The 19,019-nt window shown below is 35.9% G+C and overlaps 3 protein-coding genes across 4 annotated transcripts; all 3 read right to left on the reverse strand.

The window, feature by feature from the left end:
* Positions 1-364: 364 nt before the first annotated feature.
* LOC116106210 (acyl-coenzyme A oxidase 3, peroxisomal-like) lies at positions 365-4,902 on the reverse strand. Its single transcript, XM_031392551.1, has 13 exons — positions 4,347-4,902; positions 4,134-4,251; positions 3,939-4,046; positions 3,641-3,813; positions 3,438-3,537; positions 3,264-3,338; positions 2,996-3,126; positions 2,428-2,563; positions 2,198-2,317; positions 1,524-1,670; positions 1,347-1,451; positions 1,150-1,251; positions 365-762 (listed from the first exon to the last, which is right to left on the reverse strand). The coding sequence occupies exons 1-13, from the start codon at positions 4,799-4,801 to the stop codon at positions 514-516; spliced, it is 2,019 nt and encodes a 672-aa protein (XP_031248411.1). The 5' UTR covers positions 4,802-4,902; the 3' UTR covers positions 365-513.
* A 6,169-nt stretch (positions 4,903-11,071) lies between these two features.
* LOC116106213 (ras-related protein RABA1f) lies at positions 11,072-12,943 on the reverse strand. Of its 2 annotated transcripts, XM_031392557.1 has the most exons (3): positions 12,471-12,943; positions 11,474-11,933; positions 11,072-11,397 (listed from the first exon to the last, which is right to left on the reverse strand). In XM_031392557.1, exons 1-2 carry the CDS (start codon positions 12,689-12,691, stop codon positions 11,501-11,503), a joined length of 654 nt encoding a protein of 217 aa, XP_031248417.1. In that variant the 5' UTR covers positions 12,692-12,943; the 3' UTR covers positions 11,072-11,397; positions 11,474-11,500. The 2 variants fall into 2 exon arrangements, with proteins under 2 accessions (XP_031248417.1, XP_031248416.1); XM_031392556.1 differs by having other exon boundaries at positions 11,072-11,933.
* Positions 12,944-18,142: 5,199 nt separating this feature from the next.
* Positions 18,143-18,931, reverse strand: LOC116106126 (acyl-coenzyme A oxidase 3, peroxisomal-like). The gene is made up of 3 exons (XM_031392478.1): positions 18,464-18,931; positions 18,251-18,368; positions 18,143-18,163 (listed from the first exon to the last, which is right to left on the reverse strand). The coding sequence occupies exons 1-3, from the start codon at positions 18,916-18,918 to the stop codon at positions 18,143-18,145; spliced, it is 594 nt and encodes a 197-aa protein (XP_031248338.1). The 5' UTR covers positions 18,919-18,931.
* Between the last annotated feature and the right edge of the window lie 88 nt (positions 18,932-19,019).

A 19,019-nucleotide genomic window follows, 5' to 3' on the forward strand; every position in this document is an offset into this window, starting at 1 on the left:
GTTTTTTTTTTTTTTTTAATGGTAGTTTGTTCGTTTATAATAAGTTTGTGTTTCTCAAACTCTTACTTTAAATATAGGGTCAAAGTACGGTGTAAGGTTGACCTCAACGTCATCTTTAGAAGATGAGTTGCAAATCGAAGGATCATAGGGCTTAAAATATTAACACTATGTTATATTGAATGCAAAAGTTAAAAATAAATCAGCCATATTAAGATATATTATGTAACATTATTATGGTTTATTTTCAACTTAACCAAGAGTCCCTTTGCTTGTTAACCTCAACCCTGTGTCATTTTTCCAGTACCTTTTAAACCCAAGGAACAAACAGTAACGAGTACCAAAACAATCCATTGGGTAATTGTGCTTAGAAAACAAGAGCCCCGATTTATTAATAAACTGTTTTACAAAATGTATGTTTCATCACAATTTCAATAGCATGTGTTTGACCGGCTGCTTACTCTCAAGGCAGACAGCTGCGGGCATTACACCTTTTGCTTCAACTAAATAACCAAACTATTGATGAGCTGAAGACCAAGAATTTGCATCAATCCAGTTAAATGCTATAGGGCTCAAGAAACCATCGGGAATGCCAAAGGAACTGACCAAAGCGAGTGCATGTGGTCGCACTTCGCTACACAGTTGTTTGACTTCTTTCCTCACAGCAGCATCATTGTCTGTTGATAAATACGCATATCGGAGAAACGCAGCATCTTCTTCCAAGCATATTAAAGCATACAACGATCTCAACAAACCTAGGACATGCTGCAGAAGAAACAATTCACCTGCTCAGCAACTTCCATTTCACCTTTTTAACTAATTTTGTTATAATATTATATAACAACATTAATGCTAATTGCAAACAAACCCCAAATATTTATACTTCCAACAGAATATTGGAAACTGTAAGTATCCCAAAAATGTTATCTGGCTGTAATAAAAGGACTCTGCATACCTAAGATTTCTTAATCTGCTATATTTCATTTTCCATTCAAAACAGTTGATTTCCCATTGCAGCTTTTTACTTGGTCACATAATATCACAACCTTTATATACCCATACAAATTGGACAAATGGATATCTGAAATTGGTTCTAGATTTCATGCGGAGGTCAAAGTAAATAAGTTACTATAAATAATTGCTAAAATTTACCTTCAAAGAACCCTCTGATACAGTTGCCTCAGACTCAATAAAGGTTTGCAATATTAATCTATCTGAAAAAGCTCTACCCAAATCTTCTGCAAGCTGGTAACTCTGGGTGTGGTAAAATGAAAACAGCAATTAGAGAAGAATACTGCAAATGGGAGGAGAAGCAGTTTCCAAGTTTGGTTACATAAGACCATTCTCACCAGAATGAAGGCATACTCTTTACTTTGTCCCCTGGCTTGATGCTGCGACACTTCCAAAGCAAAACGACTCAAGAGATCTCTCTCCCTTAAGCAGAACGCATCCATCTGACTTGCACAGAGGTTAGCAACAATCAAATAATATTTACAATAGCAATTGTAAAAGCTAAATTAGCTTACTTGAAACTGGCTGCTCCTGAGGATAGAACTTGCAAGTTGAGATGGGATCACAGGGCAAGGCTTATTCATGTGTTCTAATCCCAAACCTTTGAAAGAATTATTTCTCGTCTTAGCTGCTATATACTCTGCAAGAAGCGCCTTGCTAACCTATATTCACACATTTAACTCACAAATTAATTTGATTTACAAATAGATCTATTGAGAATGTAAAAATGAGTAGAAATATACTTCCATATTAAATTTTAGCCATTTAGCAAATCAAATTAAAAATTGGTAACTCAAAGCTTAACATAATAAATCTACAAATCAAAATTGAATATTGCAATCTGCACATTGTGATCCAAAAGAAGCAGGAGATTACTAAGATTCAACCTATATAACTGCCAGAGAGTTATCAATACTCAATATAAACTAAACTCATTTATGATCAAGAACAAAAATATTGTTTAGCCTCCAACCTTTGGAGATGGCTACTAAATAATTCATGTCATTTGAAGAAGGTATTAGAATCTAACATTTTCTGTGTCTTAGATAGACTGATACCTATTCTAATTTTAAAAAAAAAAATGAATGAAAATACTCAGCCAGGTCATTTTGAAAAAACAATTTATACCAAAATATTGAAGTCTTACATTAAAAAGGTTTATAAAAAAAGACCATAAACTTTATGCTACCTGCTGCATCAAGACATTGTTATCCCCTTCAAAAGTAGACTGCACATCGAATTCACTTTTCAAATGACCAACATGATTCTCAGTCTTAAGTCCCTGTCCTCCACAAGCTTCACGACATTCCTGAAAGTACAGTAATGTCACTTTGGTGAAACCACTTAGCAGGAATGTATATAACACAATTATAATTGCAGAAGCATGTAAATCATTCAACAATAATTGCAGTTTCTCACCTGTAGTGTTCGCATATTATGCCAGGTATGTGCGGCCTTGAGTGCGCTTGAAACAACATGAATGGTTTTGTTTGACTGAGGTGTTCTATTCACATATATCATCTTCAAGTAATTTGTGGCCAAACTCATTGCATATCTGTAGCCCAGCAAGAATTGGGAGAAAAGGGAGAGGACGGCAGGGGAAACAAGAATAGCAGTTTGCTAGTTAAGATCATCAAGAGACAGGTCTTTTAAGAATTAGTGTCATTCGCATACCACATATTACTGAAGCAATCAGGATACTTACATAAGTATTAACTAAGTGAAAGAACAAAGACACTTGTAATAGAATCAAACTCCCAACTTAGCTTTGAAAACAAATAAAAACTGGCAAGAATTTTAAATGTGCCAACACAGTGGAAAATCCAGTTCTACATATACTCAGTTGATACTGGATGCTATTTCTACATTCATTGTAATGAAAGTGCAAGACAAAAGTTAATATCCAAAATACGTCCAATTTATATATACATTCTTTCGATAGGAGCTAAAATTTAAATTTCACAATACAAGTTATTGAGATGCTTACGTCTTTGCAAGGAGAGGCAATAGTCGCCGTTGATGACTTGGGTAATCAAGCAACAGGGTTTCAGGCCATTTTGGTGAAATAGAGAAGGCCCGTCTAGATAATGCATACCTTATAGCAATTGCTAAACCAATCTAAAAGGAGAAGAATGCTATTTATCAGTACTTCATTAAGTTTCTTATGAGTTACCTGCATCACAGGCCCTAGAATTATACACATGCATCAAAAGTTGTCCAACCCAAATACAGACCAAATTTAAAATGTATTTTACCTTTGATATGTACACTGCACTAGCTGCAATAGTTACACGACCAGATGTTAAAGGGGCCATAAAAGCGGCAAACCTCTGAACATAATATACTTATATTAGCATTTAGAAAGTTAGATAAATAAGCTAGAAGAAAAAGAAATAGAACAAAATGCCATCCAACAGCAAGATAATTACCTGATCTGGGTCTTTAATTGCACTCAGGTATTCCCCATTTGGTGAAACATCAGCAACCGAATTCAATAAATTCTCCCTGGGGATGCGGACATTGTCAAACCTGGACAACATTCCAAAACTTCTAGAGTTACATCTCAACCATAGAAAAAATAAATTTAAGGTCATTGAAGCATGAAGGAGAACAGTTGTCTCATAATTATTACCAGAGACGACCATTATCAACACCATTCAACCCAATTTTATGACCACAGTCAGCTATCTGGATATTAGGACAGATGTTACCATCTTCATCCCTGATCTGGCAAATAAAAGCATGAACCCCTTGATTTTTCCCATTAATTTCAAGCTGCGAAAAGACCACTGTATGTGTTGCATGCTAAACAGGCAAAACAACAAAAACAATGTAAGCACAGATGCTGCAAGAACAAAAACAGTAGCGTACAAAATTTTACATGTGGCACAGGAATCAAAAACCTTATGAAATTAAAAAGAGATTCTTACATTAGCGGCCCCACCAATCCAGTACTTCTGAGCAGATTCACAAAGAGTGTTTATAACAAACTCGCCAGTGTTTGAATCATAAGTGGTAACCGTTTCAATTCCTCTGACCTAAAAACAACAGTCCCAACCAACAGTTCAAAAATAAAGGATATCATAAGATTCTACAAAAGGAATTAAAAACATTACTATACATACATTACTTCCATGTCCCAACTCCGTCATTGAAAAGCAACCCTTCACCACATAATTCTCAGTGTCTCTCAGCCACTTGTCGTGGTGGCGCTTCGTCCCGAAAAATTGGATGGCCCCACCCCTGCAACCAAATCAGAATCCAAAACTTTTTTTAATTTTAATCAAAAATCCAGCTCGTACAAATTAATTAAATGACAAATTTCAATATTTAATTACCACAAGAAGAAGTGAACACCGAGCTTGATGGCGAGCGAGTGGTCGAACATATTGACAACTTCAAGAAGAGCTAATTTGGTCAGCTCAGCTTCGACTCCTTTGGCAGTAAGCCAGCCTTGAAAAACCCCTCTTTCCAGCAAGTAGGAAATTCTCTTCATTGTCATCTCCCGTTGTTGCTCCATCGACTGATTATAATCAGGCGATATAAAGACTTTCTCTCCCGCTTTTTTCGGATTAAAAAGTTTGCTCTGTACGATGAGATTGAACAGCCAGTCTCGGTCTTGGACGTTGTGGCCATCCAATAGTTTCCGCATCTCTTTGATGTCGAAATCGTAAAGTTCATTGAGTTCGGGCGGACAGTAACTTAAGCATGCGTTTGTGGAAATAATCTGAGAAGAATTGGATTGCAAGAGATGATCGCTGAGGATTTTGGCTCGTTGAAAAGCGCGATCCATTTTGTTGTGAGACGAGAATGGTGATGGAGGAGGTCTGATTTGTAAGTGGAATTGTTTAACGGCTAAAGGGCGTTTTGATTTTACGCGTGCAAGCGGTGGTGTGAGCAAAATGACGCGGTTAGTTGGATCGATAAATTTATCGGTTAAAAACAACAATATTATATTTTATCAACGAATAAATTTTATAAAAATTTGTGTATAAATTGTGGTGGCATAAAATATTCGTTTTTCCTTTTATTATATACCACATCAATTTATACATAAATCTTTATAAAATTTATTAGTACATATAACATTATTCTAAAAATAAAATGACGAAAATATCTTATATCTCTATCACTATCAAACACCAACAAAAATAGTTAGTCATTATTAAAATAAGATTAATTCTATTAAAGCAGTAAATAAACAATGGTAGATTACTGTAATACCTTCTTTCTTAACTAGTATTCGTAGAAAATATATCATGATAAAATACATAAGTATAACAGGAAAAGTAATGGGCCCAAAAATTTTCTTTACTTTATATATAATTCTTTACATAACAAAATAGCATATACAAAAGCTTTAATAATGGTGGACAGTAATGTCATTTCTCTTCGCTTCCCGATGTCCATTCGACCGCTTTTCACCTATTTCCTGTAAAACATGGAAAAACAACGAGGTGGGCACTAATTGCTCAATATGTAAATTATCTACTCTTCTATCCTCGTGACTTATTGAGTTCTTTCCTTACTCTATTCTTTTTATTTTTCATTCTCTCTTTGTTCTTTCTCTTATCTTTCACTGTTTCTAGTTCTCACTGTTCTTTCATTCTAACTTTCTTGGTTCTATCTTTCTTTCTAATTCTCTCTCTGTTCTTTCTTTCTTCTAATCTCTCACTAACCATGATAAGAATCATGATAATATGCATGGATGAGATGCAATGCACAAAATGCATAGAAAATGCATTTTCTTTCTTCTTTTCTCTTATTCTGTTTTCTTTTTCTTTCTTTCTGTTTCTTTTCTTTCTTTCTATTCTTTCCATTCTTTTTATTCTTTCTTTCTTTCTTTTTCTTTTCTTCTTTTCTTTTCTCTCTTTTCTTTTCTTTCTTTTCTTGTTTGCTCATTCTTTCTTATTCTTTGCCGATCGGACTTGGTTGATGCATGGATTCGGAGCCCCAGCCGTGTAAGTGAGTACAGTCCTTATCTACATGTACTCTTACAGACTATACAAATTGTTTTCTTTTTAGGCCACTCAATTAAGGTGGTGTGCATGTAGATATTTCTTCTTGATACAACCCTCATCCACATACACTCTAACGGGCCGTACAAATGCTTCTTCTTCTTCTTAAGCCGCTCACTTAAGGCAGCATGTATGTGAGAATATTCTTCTTCTTGTCACCCACGGGTTCCCCATCACAACAACCTTTCTTTTCTTCTTTTAAAGCATTCTAGCTTTTTCTTTCTTTTTCTTTAATCTTTCTTTCTTTATTTTTTAGGTTCTCATACATATGCATATGTATGCATGTGGATGGCTCATGCTTTTAATTCTTTCTAAGTGCAAACATGTAATGCAAAAATGTCATGTAGCACAAAAATAAGTTTTCTCTACTCATGCACACACTTCTCTTAAGCATTGCATCAAACATCATGTATGCATACGCAATTTCTATTTTGACTATATTTCTATTTTCTTTCTCAATCTACCAATAATTGGAGTAAAACCCCCTTAAATCATCACTAATCCTGGCCAGGAAATTACACTTCATAAATCTTCTTAAACTATTTCCAACTTCTATCAACACAACCATCCCTTCTCATGGTGGAAATCCAATCATGGACCATCATCAAACTCAATAACAATTCCATCCACAAATCTCAAGCATATAAATTCATATAAGATTCATATGAAACAATCTCTACACTTTTATTGCTCAAACAAGGGTTAGGGTTGGATTTACTTAACTTGTGCTTGAGTAATTCCACTACAATTCCTCTTCTTTGATGGACTTGTTCTTTCTCTAAAACCCTAAGCACAAACACTATAAGAATCCAACACTTTTACAAATTAATCTCATATCTATAGCAAGAATCCTTACCTTTGGATGCTTAGGATCAAATCTTTACCAAAATCCAACCAAAAACCCTCTAATTTTCCTTAGAAATTTAATGAAAAGATGAGAGAGTTGGAGAGTAGAAATGGCGTGTGAGTGTAGAGAATGGAAGGGTTTGTGAGATTAAACCCTTAATATCTCATATTAATATGCATGCTTTCCCATTTTGCCCTTGCACTTTCTTTAAAATTTCATCTTTGCCCTTTAGTTCATTACCAATACACCCCCATCTTCATTACATTCTCCATAAAATTTTCTTACTTTTCACTTCACACTTTTACTACTAATTAGGGGTAGAATGGTCACTTTGCCTCAAAGGAAAAAAAATTCTCTAAAAACTTCTCAAGAATTTCAACCAGCTCTTTAGCCCCGGCGAAGATTTTTCTTCTCCTCAGCGAAAAATTCCAGAGCATACGTCGCCACGGCGAACTTTATTCTTTGCCTCGACAAAGTCTACAATTTTCTAACTTCGCCAATCCTTCACCAACTCAGGGCAAACAATCAATATTAACAGCATACAAGTTTGGCTAAGGGCAAACAAACAACATTAAGGATCAATAAGCATATTCAAGCTACGTACCTCAAAATGGGCCTTAAAATTACTAGATTCAAAGTTTTTTTTTTTTTTTTTTAACAGTAACAAAATAATAATTACAAGAGGATTTACAGGTAAGGACACCAAAGTTTTTTAGGCGTAAGTCGATTGCGGTGGGGGCAAAAGCTATGATGTTTAATGTTTATGTAGTGCTAAAAGATGGGTGGGTGGACGGTGGACCTCACAAAACATACCAATTAAATTTAGTGATATTTTAGTAGGGTTTACAATCACAGTCACGTGACTCACATGCTATATCATCCGACGAATCAGACGGACCTTCTCCTACAAATTAAAAAAGATTAATCAAGAGAATAATAGAATAAAAGGAGTACACTAGCATTAATATTTTATAACACTCCAAAATGTATTTTCTAATTAAAGGATAAATGGGCAAGGCCACGTTTTTCCATGTTAATTAGAAGCACAAGTCCTATTCATAACTTGGACATTATTCTTCAATATTATTTTCGATTTCAATCAAATTATTAACAATTTTTAATGTGAAATTTTTTTATTTAATGAACAAAACAGTAAAATAGTAAAATGTTATTGTTTTCCATACTCTCCTCGAAGGCGCGTGTTGTCCTTATTTGTGCACTTAACAGAAAGTCTTTAACAGAAATTATGGGAAGTCATTTTCGACAAAATCCGAAAACTGAAACGATGTCGTAGGGGCAACAACATAACCTTAAGAAACGTAATGATTGGATAAGCGGATAAGGTCGTTGCTTATCTCCAACTACAATTGCTTATGCATTGGGGTTCTAAACAATGACGTGTCTGTACTCAACCGTTCTAGGACGCCATTTTGTAGTTGATGTGGCAGTAGGGGGGATGTCACGTTCAAGACTCTTAATCTTGTTTCTTAACAAATATAATTTTTTTTTTTTTTTAATAAGCAGGTCGTGTGACTAGGGCTGTATATGAGCCGAGCTGAGTCGAACATTACAGTGTTCGAGTTTGGCTTGTGAAAATTTAATGAGCTTGAGCTCGAGTTCGAGTTCGACGAGCTCTGAAAACCAGGCTTGAAGCTCGAGTTCGTTAAATATTTTGAGCTCGAATTCAACTCGCGAGCCGCTCGTTTATGAGTTCTCAATCTAAAGCAATCCATCAACAATCCTTCAAAATAGCCCCAATACAAAGCCAACCCACTAATCATCACCAACCATCATTAGATCCAAAGCCAAATAGCCACAAATATATGACTCAAAATTCCATCAACTGTGAGAGATAGAAGAAAAGAGAAGAGGAGAGAAAAGAAAAGCAAAGAGGGAGAAGGAAAGAGATGGAAGAGCGAAGGAGAAGTAAGAAGAAAGGTGAAGAAGAAGGAAAATGGAGGAGAAAAAAGACGAAGGAGAAAAAAGATGAAGAAGGGTATGAGAAAGTGGCGGCGCTGGAGACAGAAGATAGGGTTTAGGAAGTGGGATAATTTATATTGGATATAGTAAATTATGTATAACCCCCTGATACTTAAAAAAACAGTACTTATACCCTTTCGAGTCATTCACGAGCCTATCGAGCCGAGTAGTGGGTGGTTCGTAGCTCGAGCTTAAGCTCAGCTTGACTTTTTTCGAGCCGAGTCGCGAGCTACTCGCAAGCGGCTCGGCTCGCTTACAGCCCTAGTCGTGCCAGTTGATGCTCACTTAAAGTTAATCTCTCTAAGTTCCGAAATTAATAATCGAATAATTCTTTAGTAAGGTTCTAAAATTAACAATCGTGTAAGTCTTCGGTATTCACTGATTATCCATTAAAAACTAAAGTGAATCAAATTTAAAATCCTTTAAATAATACATTTAAAAGTTGACAACTCGATCATATAATGATAATTAAATACAAATTATTTTGTGTTGCTCGGACTCTATTTGATTAAGCACAAAAAAAACAATTCAATATGAACTGAAGTACTTTATGATAACAAAGAAATAAACCAAATAATTAAATAAAGATAGATTATTACAAGATGATTATACAACGGTGTTAAGTTGCGTGGACTGACACCCACTCATTTCCTCAAGAGAAAATTACTTAATTGGATACTTGGGTCTGGAATCACAATGGAAGTTGATTTAAAAGTAGTAATAAAATAAAATAAAAAAAGAAAGAGGAACAGAAAATGATTTAAACGAACGAATGCTGTAAACAAGCCGAGTCGAGTCGAGTTTTCGACTTATCAAGCTCGACTCGTTTGCTACAAGATCAAGCTCGAGTTCGAGCTCGAGCCTGTCGAATCAAAGAAAAGGGACTCGAACTCGAGCTCGATCGAGTTCGAGCCGACTCGACTTCATCTTCATCATCTGCATCTCTATCTCCATCATCTTCATCATCTGCATGACTGCATCATCTTTATATCTTTATCTTCATTATCTTCATCTTTATCTCCATCATCTTCATCTTCATCTTCATTTTCTTCTCCATCTCATCTTCATCTTCATTTTCGTCTCCATCTCATCTTCATCTTGCAGAAAATCACGATTTACACTGCTTCCATCTCCATCTTCCTCATCTTCATCTTCATCTTCATCTTCGTCTTTCGTCTTCGTCTTCGTCTTCTTCCTCAATACAACCTTATTTTGATTTTGATTTTGATTTTTTATTATAAAAACTTGCAAGAACAAATTTAAGAGTTAGGATTTGTCGATTTGGGAAATCTGATTTGAGGGTTTAATTTTGTATTTTAGAACTAATTACATTGGGGGGTTAACATAAAGAATAAAGACAACACTTCAGTCCCCACTGTTTATAAAATATAACAAATAGAACCCTGCTTAGTCGAGCCACATCAGGCTCGCAAGGCTTCAAGCCGAGCCTCCCCATGTTCGAACTCGGCTCGTTTTATACAGCGAGCTCAAGCCGAGTTGACTCGGCTAATCACGAACCGAGTCATAAACGAGCTTTAGACGAGCCGAGCCAAGCCAAGCCAAGCCAACTCGCGAGCCGTTCGACTAGTCTGACAGCCCTAAAACAAACTAATTTTATAATCACCAGTATCCCCTCAGTTTACGATAAAATAGAGAAGAAAAAAAATGTTCTCAAAGCTGCAAAGTTCACATCCTTGAAGCTATTCATGTAGAATCTATAGATTTGTTATGAGGCAAGAGGAAAGAAATTTAAGAAGCTGCAGAAGGTCAAGCTTTGGAGAGGTTTCATTTTATATTATGGTATTTACAGGAGTTAATATCTAAATGATATTGGATCTATTTAATGATATGTATGGGCAATGAAAAAATGGGATCGTTTAAGATTCATATATTTAGAATAGAATGACTCAGCGGTAAAATTAGTTGCGGTATCCGGTGAGGAAGGTACAATAAGGTGTTCTTCATTTAAGGCAACGCCAATGTCAGACAGCGAAATGACTATTCACAACTACTACCTGCCCTGGGTAAACTTAATGAAAATACAGATATACACATTCATTAGACCATCATTCATCTCATGCCCCATGCTGACCAATAAATGCTGCCTTCTCAGTTCTCACTTCTCACTACCAAATTTAACATCAACTACAATAAAAGATAAGTATATAATACTCCAAACTCCCAGATTTTTTAACTCCCTTGTTGGGTTGCAAGTGAATTAAGTAAAAACTTAAATTTCAGTACCAAATAATCAATCAATCACTTGGAGAACAGAATTATCTTAACATACTTTCCAAATTTCAATCCTTTGCAATAAAATTTAAACTAATCTAGAGACTGGATACTGAATACATACTATAATAATACTCGGAGACAAAACAAACAATACATTAAGAAAAAACACAAGGAGCTTGCACCAAATGTGAGCTCTTAGATCTGAGGGCTTATGATTTCAATTAAACTCCGACAAGATTTTGACTCTCTCAATCCATGATGTACCACAAAACTACAATTTGTTCCTGCACCACTCCATGTGATCTCATCCTGACACATACAAAAACGAAGATGTCTCCAAACCATGGAAATGTAAATTTGAGAAAGAGGAGAAACTAGTTTTTACCACGATAACTTCTTTCATTGCTGCAGATTATGCACTGCAGCATCCAGCCTTTTTCACCGCTGATACATCATCTTTAGTGCCAACATTAATAGTTTGCCCCTTGGGCAAGGCTGCTGGATCTTCGCCAACATCAAGAGCTTTCCTGCTGACAACACGATATATCTGAGTGAGTACTTCTGTGAAGGCATTTTCCACGTTTAGTGATTCTAGCGCAGAGGTTTCCATGAAAAAGGTAGTCTCTCTCTCAGCAAATGACTGAGCATCCTCGGTGGAAACTGCACGCAAATGACGTAAATCTGCCTTGTTTCCAACAAGCATGATCACAATGTTGGAATCAGTGTGATCCCTAAGCTCCTTTAACCATCTCTCCACATTCTCAAACGTGACATGTCGTGTAACATCATAAACAAGCAATGCACCTACCGCTCCTCTGTAGTATGCACTTGTGATTGCACGGTACCTAATACAAGATGATCAGCATCAATGAAATGATAAAAAGGACTATATTCCACAGAAATATTAAGCAAACATAATGTGTTGCCAATCAAGAAGAGGCAGAATGCCAACAATGAAAATTAGTACAAATCAGTTAAAAAGAAAATGAAGCCAATCAAAATGCATTGGTTTCTCTCTTTATCACTATATTGTTTACTTTTCTTGTCAATTTCTTACACTATCTCAAATGGAAATCAGTATTAGTGATAATAGATTAGATCTTAAACAAGAGTGATACTGATGCCACAATATGCACCTAATTTTGCAGATCAAAACTTAACACAATGAGCTTTATATCTGTAACAGAACTATGCAGCTAACATTCATCACATCAAATGCAATTCAGCGAAAAAATCTCAATTAATAAAAAATATACGCATGCGATAGTTGATTGACAATCGGCCTTAGTTGTATTATGAATTTATAAAACAGGGTATTAAGTAGGGATCTCAGATAACAAGATCTGTGGAATTCAAATGAAAATGATGAACAAAACATTTACCGTTCTTGGCCGGCAGTATCCCAAATCTGGGCCTTGACGACCTTGTCATCGACGCGAATGCTGCGAGTAGCGAATTCGACGCCGATGGTGGATTTAGATTCGAGACTGAATTCGTTTTTAGTGAATCGTGACAAGAGATTGGATTTACCAACTCCAGAGTCGCCAATTAAGACCACCTTGAACAAGTAATCGTAGTCATCATCAGCTCTGTAAGCTCCCATTTTATGTTGTTTGTGTTTATCAGATTCTTGTACTCTAATCTATTTTAAGTAAGTAGAAGTAATATCTACTATGAGAATGGAAAGGATCAAGATGGCGATCTATACATTTGAGTTTGAGTGAAAAAGAGAGATTTGATTTGCAGGAAGAGGGAGAGAGAGAGGCAATGAAGTTGAATTAGTTGGAGCCTTACCTTTTCAAAGCTTTCAATTTTACCTCATCTCAACTCAAACTGGCAATTGCTATTATTCCTTTCTTTTTCACTCTACTTTCCTTTTCTAATTCTAATTCAATAATAAAAGTACAAAACTGAAAAAGATATTTACAAGTGAAATTACATTCTACGGAATGTCTTTACAATATTTACAAATCTTGCCATAACTGGCGCTTCCTTTCTGTTGTTAAATTAAATCAAACTTTTAAAATTCAAAATTTCAACCTCATCTAGCGAAAACTATAAAATATAACATTTTAAATTTTAATTAATTTGTGAATGGATATTGAAAAGAAATAATCTGTATCTGAATGAGTCTTCCTTTGATTTACTTTAAGTTAACAGGTTCCTTTCCAGGAAAGTTGTTTTCCTAACTCCATGATCATTTCCTCTGTTCACATTCTTCAATATCATTACTATTACAATTTCAACTTTTTTATGCATATTCTTTAATTATTTAGACGTGAAAGCTCACCGCCTATTTATGACCTATACCATGTCAAATTAATAGCAGACTTGTTTGTCATAATCCAATTAAAATAACAAGATTGTCAACTTTTAATTATATAAAAGGAAAAAAATTCAAGGTATTTGACGAAGAAACAAATCAGGATTCAGGAAGGACAATTTTGAAGAGCTTCTTCTATCAATTTCCCGGCAACCATTCACTATTATATAAAATTACATTCGCTTAAGCATTGCATCAAACATCATGTATGCATAACGCATTTCTATTTTCTTTCTCAATCTACCAATAATTGGAGCAAAACTCCCTTAAATCCACTAATCCTGCCAGAAAATTACACTTCATGAATCTTCTTAAACTATTTCCAACTTCTATCAACACACCATCCCTTCTCATGGTGGAAATCCAATCATGGACCATCATCAAACTCAATCACATTCCATCACAAATCTCAAGCATATAATATAGTCATATGAAACAACTCTACACTTTTATTGCTCAACACGGATTAGAGTTGGATTTACTTACCTTGCTTTGAGTAATTCCACTACATTCCTCTTCTTTGATGGACTTGTTCTTTCTCTAAAACCCTAAGCCACAAACACTATAAGAATTCAACACTTTTACAAATTAATCTCATATCTATGCAAGAATCCTTACCTTTGGATGCTTAGGATCAAATCTTTACCAAAATCCAACCAAAAACCCTCTAATCTTCCTTAAAATTTATGAAAAGATGAGAGTTGGAGAGTAGAAATGCGTGTAAGTGTAGAGAATGGAGATTAAACCCTTATATCTCATATTATATCATGTTTTCCCATTTTGCCCTTGCACTTTCTTTAAAATTCCATCTTTGCCCTTTAGTTCATTACCAATACACCCCCATCTCCATTACATTCTCCATGAAATTTTCTTACTTTTCACTCCCCACTTTTACTACTAATTAGGGGTAGAAGGGTCCTTTGCCTCAAAGGAAAAAAAATTCTCTAAAAACTTCTCAAGAATTTCAACCAGCTCTTACCCCGGTGAGATTTTTCTTCACCTCAGCAAAAAATTCCAAAGCATACGTCGCCGCGGCGAACTTTATTCTTCGCCTCGACAAAGTCTACAATTTTCTAACTTCGCCAATCCTTCACCAACTCAGGGCAAACGCAATATTAACAGCATACAAGTTGGCTAAGGGCAAACAAACAACAGTAAGGACCATAAGCATATACAAGCTACGTACCCTCAAAGTGGGCGTTACAATTACTAGATTCAAAGTTTTTTTTTTTTTTTTTTTTTTGTATAGTAACAAAATAATAATTACAAGAGGATCTACAGTAAGGACACCAAAGTTTTTAAGGCGTAAGTCGATTGCGGTGGGTGCAAAAGCTATGATGTTTAATGTTTATGTAGTGCTAAAAGGTGGGTCGGTGGACAGTGGACCTCACAAAACATACCAATTAAATTTAGTGATATTTTAGAAGGGTTTACGATCACAGTCACGTGACTCACATGCTATATATCCGACGAATCAGACGGACCTTCTCCTGCAAATTAAAAAAGATTAATCAAGAGAATAATAGAAAAAAGGAGTACATTAGCATTATAATTTTATAACACTCCAAAATATATTTTCTAATTAAGGATAAATGGACAAGGCCACGTTTTCCATGTTAATTAGAAGCACAAGTCTATTCATACATTGGACCTTATTCTTCAATATTATTTTCGATTTCATCAAATTATTAACAATTTTTAATGTGAAATATTTTTATAATGAACAAACATAAGAAGTAAAATGTTATTGTTTCCATACTCTCCTCGAAGGCGCGTGTTGTCCTTATTTGTGCACTTAACGAAAGTCTTTAACAGAATGGGGGAGGTCTTTCGACAAAATCCAAAACTGAAACGATGTCGTAGGGGCAACAACATACCTTAAGAAACATAATATTGGATAAGCGATAAGGTCGTTGCTTATCTCCAACTACAATTGCTTATGCTTGGGGTTCTAAACAATGACGTTTCTGTACTCAACCTTCTAGACGCCATTTTGTAGTGACGTGGCAGTACGGGGATGTCAGGTTCAAGACTCTAATCTTGTTTCTTAACAAATATAATTTTTTTTTTTTAATAAGCGGTCATCTGGTTGTATACGAGCCAAGCCGAGCCGAACTACGTGTTCAAGCTTGGCTCGTGAAAATTTAACGAGCTTGAGCTCGAGCTCGATTTCGACGACTTTGAAAACTAGGCTTGAAGCTCTAGTTCGTTAAATATTTTGAGCTCAAATTCAGCTCGCAAACCGCTCATTTATGAGCCCTCAATCCAAGCATCCATCAACAATCCTTCAAATAGCCCTAATACAAAGCCAACCCACTAATCATCACCAACCATCTCAATCCAAAGCCAAATAGCCACAAATATATGACTCAAAATTCCATCAACTAGTGAGAGATAAGAAAAGAGAAGAGGAGAGAAAAAGAACAAGAAAAGCAAAGAGGAAGAAGGAAAGAGATGGAAGAGCGAAGGAAAAGTAAGAGAAAGGTGAAGAAGAAGAAGAAAATGAGGAGAAAAAGACAAGGAGAAAAAAGATGAAGAAAAGTGAGGAGAAAGTGGCGGCGCTGGAGAAGAAGATAGGTTTAGGAAGTGATAATTTATATTGGATATATAAATTACATATAACCCCCTGATATTTAAAAAATAGCACTTATACCCTTTCGAGCCATTCACGACCTATCGGCCAGTAGTGGGTGGTTCGTAGCTCGGCTCGAAGGTACTCGAGCCGCTCAAGCTCGAGCTCGGCTCGACTTTTGTCAGTCGAATCTGGCTCGTCGAGCCGAGCCGCGAGCTACTCGCGCGCTCGGTTCCTTACGCCCTAGTCGTGCCAGTTGATGCTCACTTAAAGTTAATCTCTCTAAGTTCCGAATTAATAATCGAATAATTCTTTAGTAAGGTTCTAAAATTAACAATCGTTGAGTCTTCGGTATTCACTGATTATCCATTAAAAACTAAAGTGAATCAAATTTAAAATCCTTTAAATAATACATTTAAAGTTAACAACTCGATCATATAATGATATTAAATACAAATTATTTTGTGTTGCTGACTCTATTTGATTAAGCACTAAAAAAACAATTCAATATAAACGAAGTACTTTATGATAACGAAGAAATAAACCAATAATTAAATAAAGATAGATTATTACAAGATAATATAACATGTTAAGTTGCGTGGACTGACACCCACTCATTTCCTCAAGAGAAAATTACTAATTGGATACTTGGGTTTGGAATCACAATGAAAGTTGATTTAAAAGTAGTAATAAAAAAAAAAAAAAAAAAAAAAAGAGAACAGAAAATGATTTAAACGAACTAACGCTGTAAACGAGCCGAGTCAAGTCAGTTTTCGACTTATCAAGCTCGACTCGTTTGCTACAGGATCAAGCTCGAGTTCGAGCTCGTCCTGTCGAGTCAAAGAAAAGGGACTCGACTCGGCGCTCGATCAGTTCGACCAACTCGACTTCATCTTCATCATCTGCATCTTATCTCCATCATCTTCATCATCTGCATCTTTATCTCCATCATCTTCATCATCTGCATGACTGCATCATCTGTTATATCTTTATCTTCATCCTCATCTTTATCTCCATCATCTTCTTCATCTCCATTTTCATCTCCATCTCATCTTCATCTGTAGAAAATCACGATTTACACTGCTTCCATCTCCACTTCTTCATCTTCATCTTCATCTTCATCTTGTCTTCATCTTCTTCCCAATACAACCTTATTTTGTATTTGATTTTTTATTATGAAAATTTGCAAGAACAAATTTAAGAGTTAGGGTTTGTCGATTTGGGAAATCTGATTTGAGGGTTTATTTTGTGTTTTAGAACTATTACATTGAGGGGTTAAACTAAAGAATAAGACAACACTTCAGTCCCCCACTATTTATAAAATATACAAATAGAACCCTGCTTAGCGAGCCACATCAGGTTCGCGGCCTTCAAGCCGAGCCTCCCCATGTTCAAACTCGGCTCGTTTTATACAGCGAGCTCGAGCCGGTTGACTCGGCTAATCACGAGCCGAGTTGACTCGGCTAACACGAGCCGAGTCATACGACTTCAGACGAGCCGAGCCAAGCCGACTCAAGAGCCGTTCGACTCTTCTGACAGCCCTAAAACGAACTGATTTTATAATCACCAGTATCCCCTCAGTTTACATAAATAGAGAAGAAAAAATATGTTCTCAAGCTGCAAAGTTCACATCCTTGAAGCTATTCATGTAGAATGTATAGATTTGTTATGAGGCAAGAGGAAAGAAATTTAAGAGCTGCAGAAGGTCAAGCTTTGGAGAGGGTTTCATTTTATATTATGGTATTACAGGAGTTGGTATCTAAATGATATTGGTCTATTTAAGATATGTATGGGCAATGAAAAATGGATCGTTTAAGATTCATATATTTAGAATAGAAGGACTTAGCGGTAAAATTAGTTGCGGTATCCGTGAGGAAGGTACAATAACGTGTTTCTTCATTTAAGGCAACGCCAATGTCAGACAGCGAAATAACTATTCACAACTATTACCTGCCCTGGGTAAACTTAATTAAATACAGATATACACATTCATTAGACCATCATTCATCTCATCCCATGCTGACCAATAAATGCTGCCTTCTCAGTTCTCACTACCAATTTAACATCAACTACAATAAAAGATAAGTATATATACCCAAACTCCCAGATTTTTTAACTCCCTTGTTGGGTTGCAAGTGAATTAAGTAAAAACTTAAATTTCAGTTTTCAATTCCTCTGACCTAAAAACAACATTCCCAACTAACAGTTCAAAAATAAAGGATATCATAAGATTCTACAAAAGGAATTAAAAACATTAGTATACATACATTACTTCCATGTCCCAACTCCGTCATTGAAAAGCAACCCTTCACCACATAATTCTCAGTGTCTCTCAGCCACTTGTCGTGGTGGCGCTTCGTCCCGAAAAATTGGATGGCCCCACCCCTGCAACCAAATCAGAATCCAAAACTTTTTTTAATTTTAATCAAAAATCCAGCTCGTACAAATTAATTAAATGACAAATTTCAATATTTAATTACCACAAGAAGAAGTGAACACCGAGCTTGATGGCGAGCGAGTGGTCGAACATACTGACAACTTCAAGAAGAGCTAATTTGGTCAGCTCAGCTTCGACTCCTTTGGCAGTAAGCCAGCCTTGAAAAACCCCTCTTTCGAGCAAGTAGGAAATTCTCTTCATTGTCATCTCCCGTTGTTGCTCCATCGACTGATTATAATCAGGCGATATAAAGACTTTCTCTCCCGCTTTTTTCGGATTAAAAAGTTTGCTCTGTACGATGAGATTGAACAGCCAGTCTCGGTCTTGGACGTTGTGGCCATCCAATAGTTTCCGCATCTCTTTGATGTCGAAATCGTAAAGTTCATTGAGTTCGGGCGGAGAGTAACTTAAGCATGCGTTTGTGGAAATAATCTGAGAAGAATTGGATTGCAAGAGATGATCGCTGAGGATTTTGGCTCGTTGAAAAGCGCGATCCATTTTGTTGTGAGACGAGAATAGTGATGGAGGAGGTCTGATTTGTAAGTGGAATTGTTTAACGGCTAAAGGGCGTTTGATTTTACGCGTGCAAGCGGTGGTGT

This window comes from Pistacia vera, unplaced genomic scaffold (genome assembly GCF_008641045.1).
Source record: "Pistacia vera cultivar Batoury unplaced genomic scaffold, PisVer_v2 Contig51, whole genome shotgun sequence".
Lineage (NCBI taxonomy): Eukaryota > Viridiplantae > Streptophyta > Magnoliopsida > Sapindales > Anacardiaceae > Pistacia > Pistacia vera.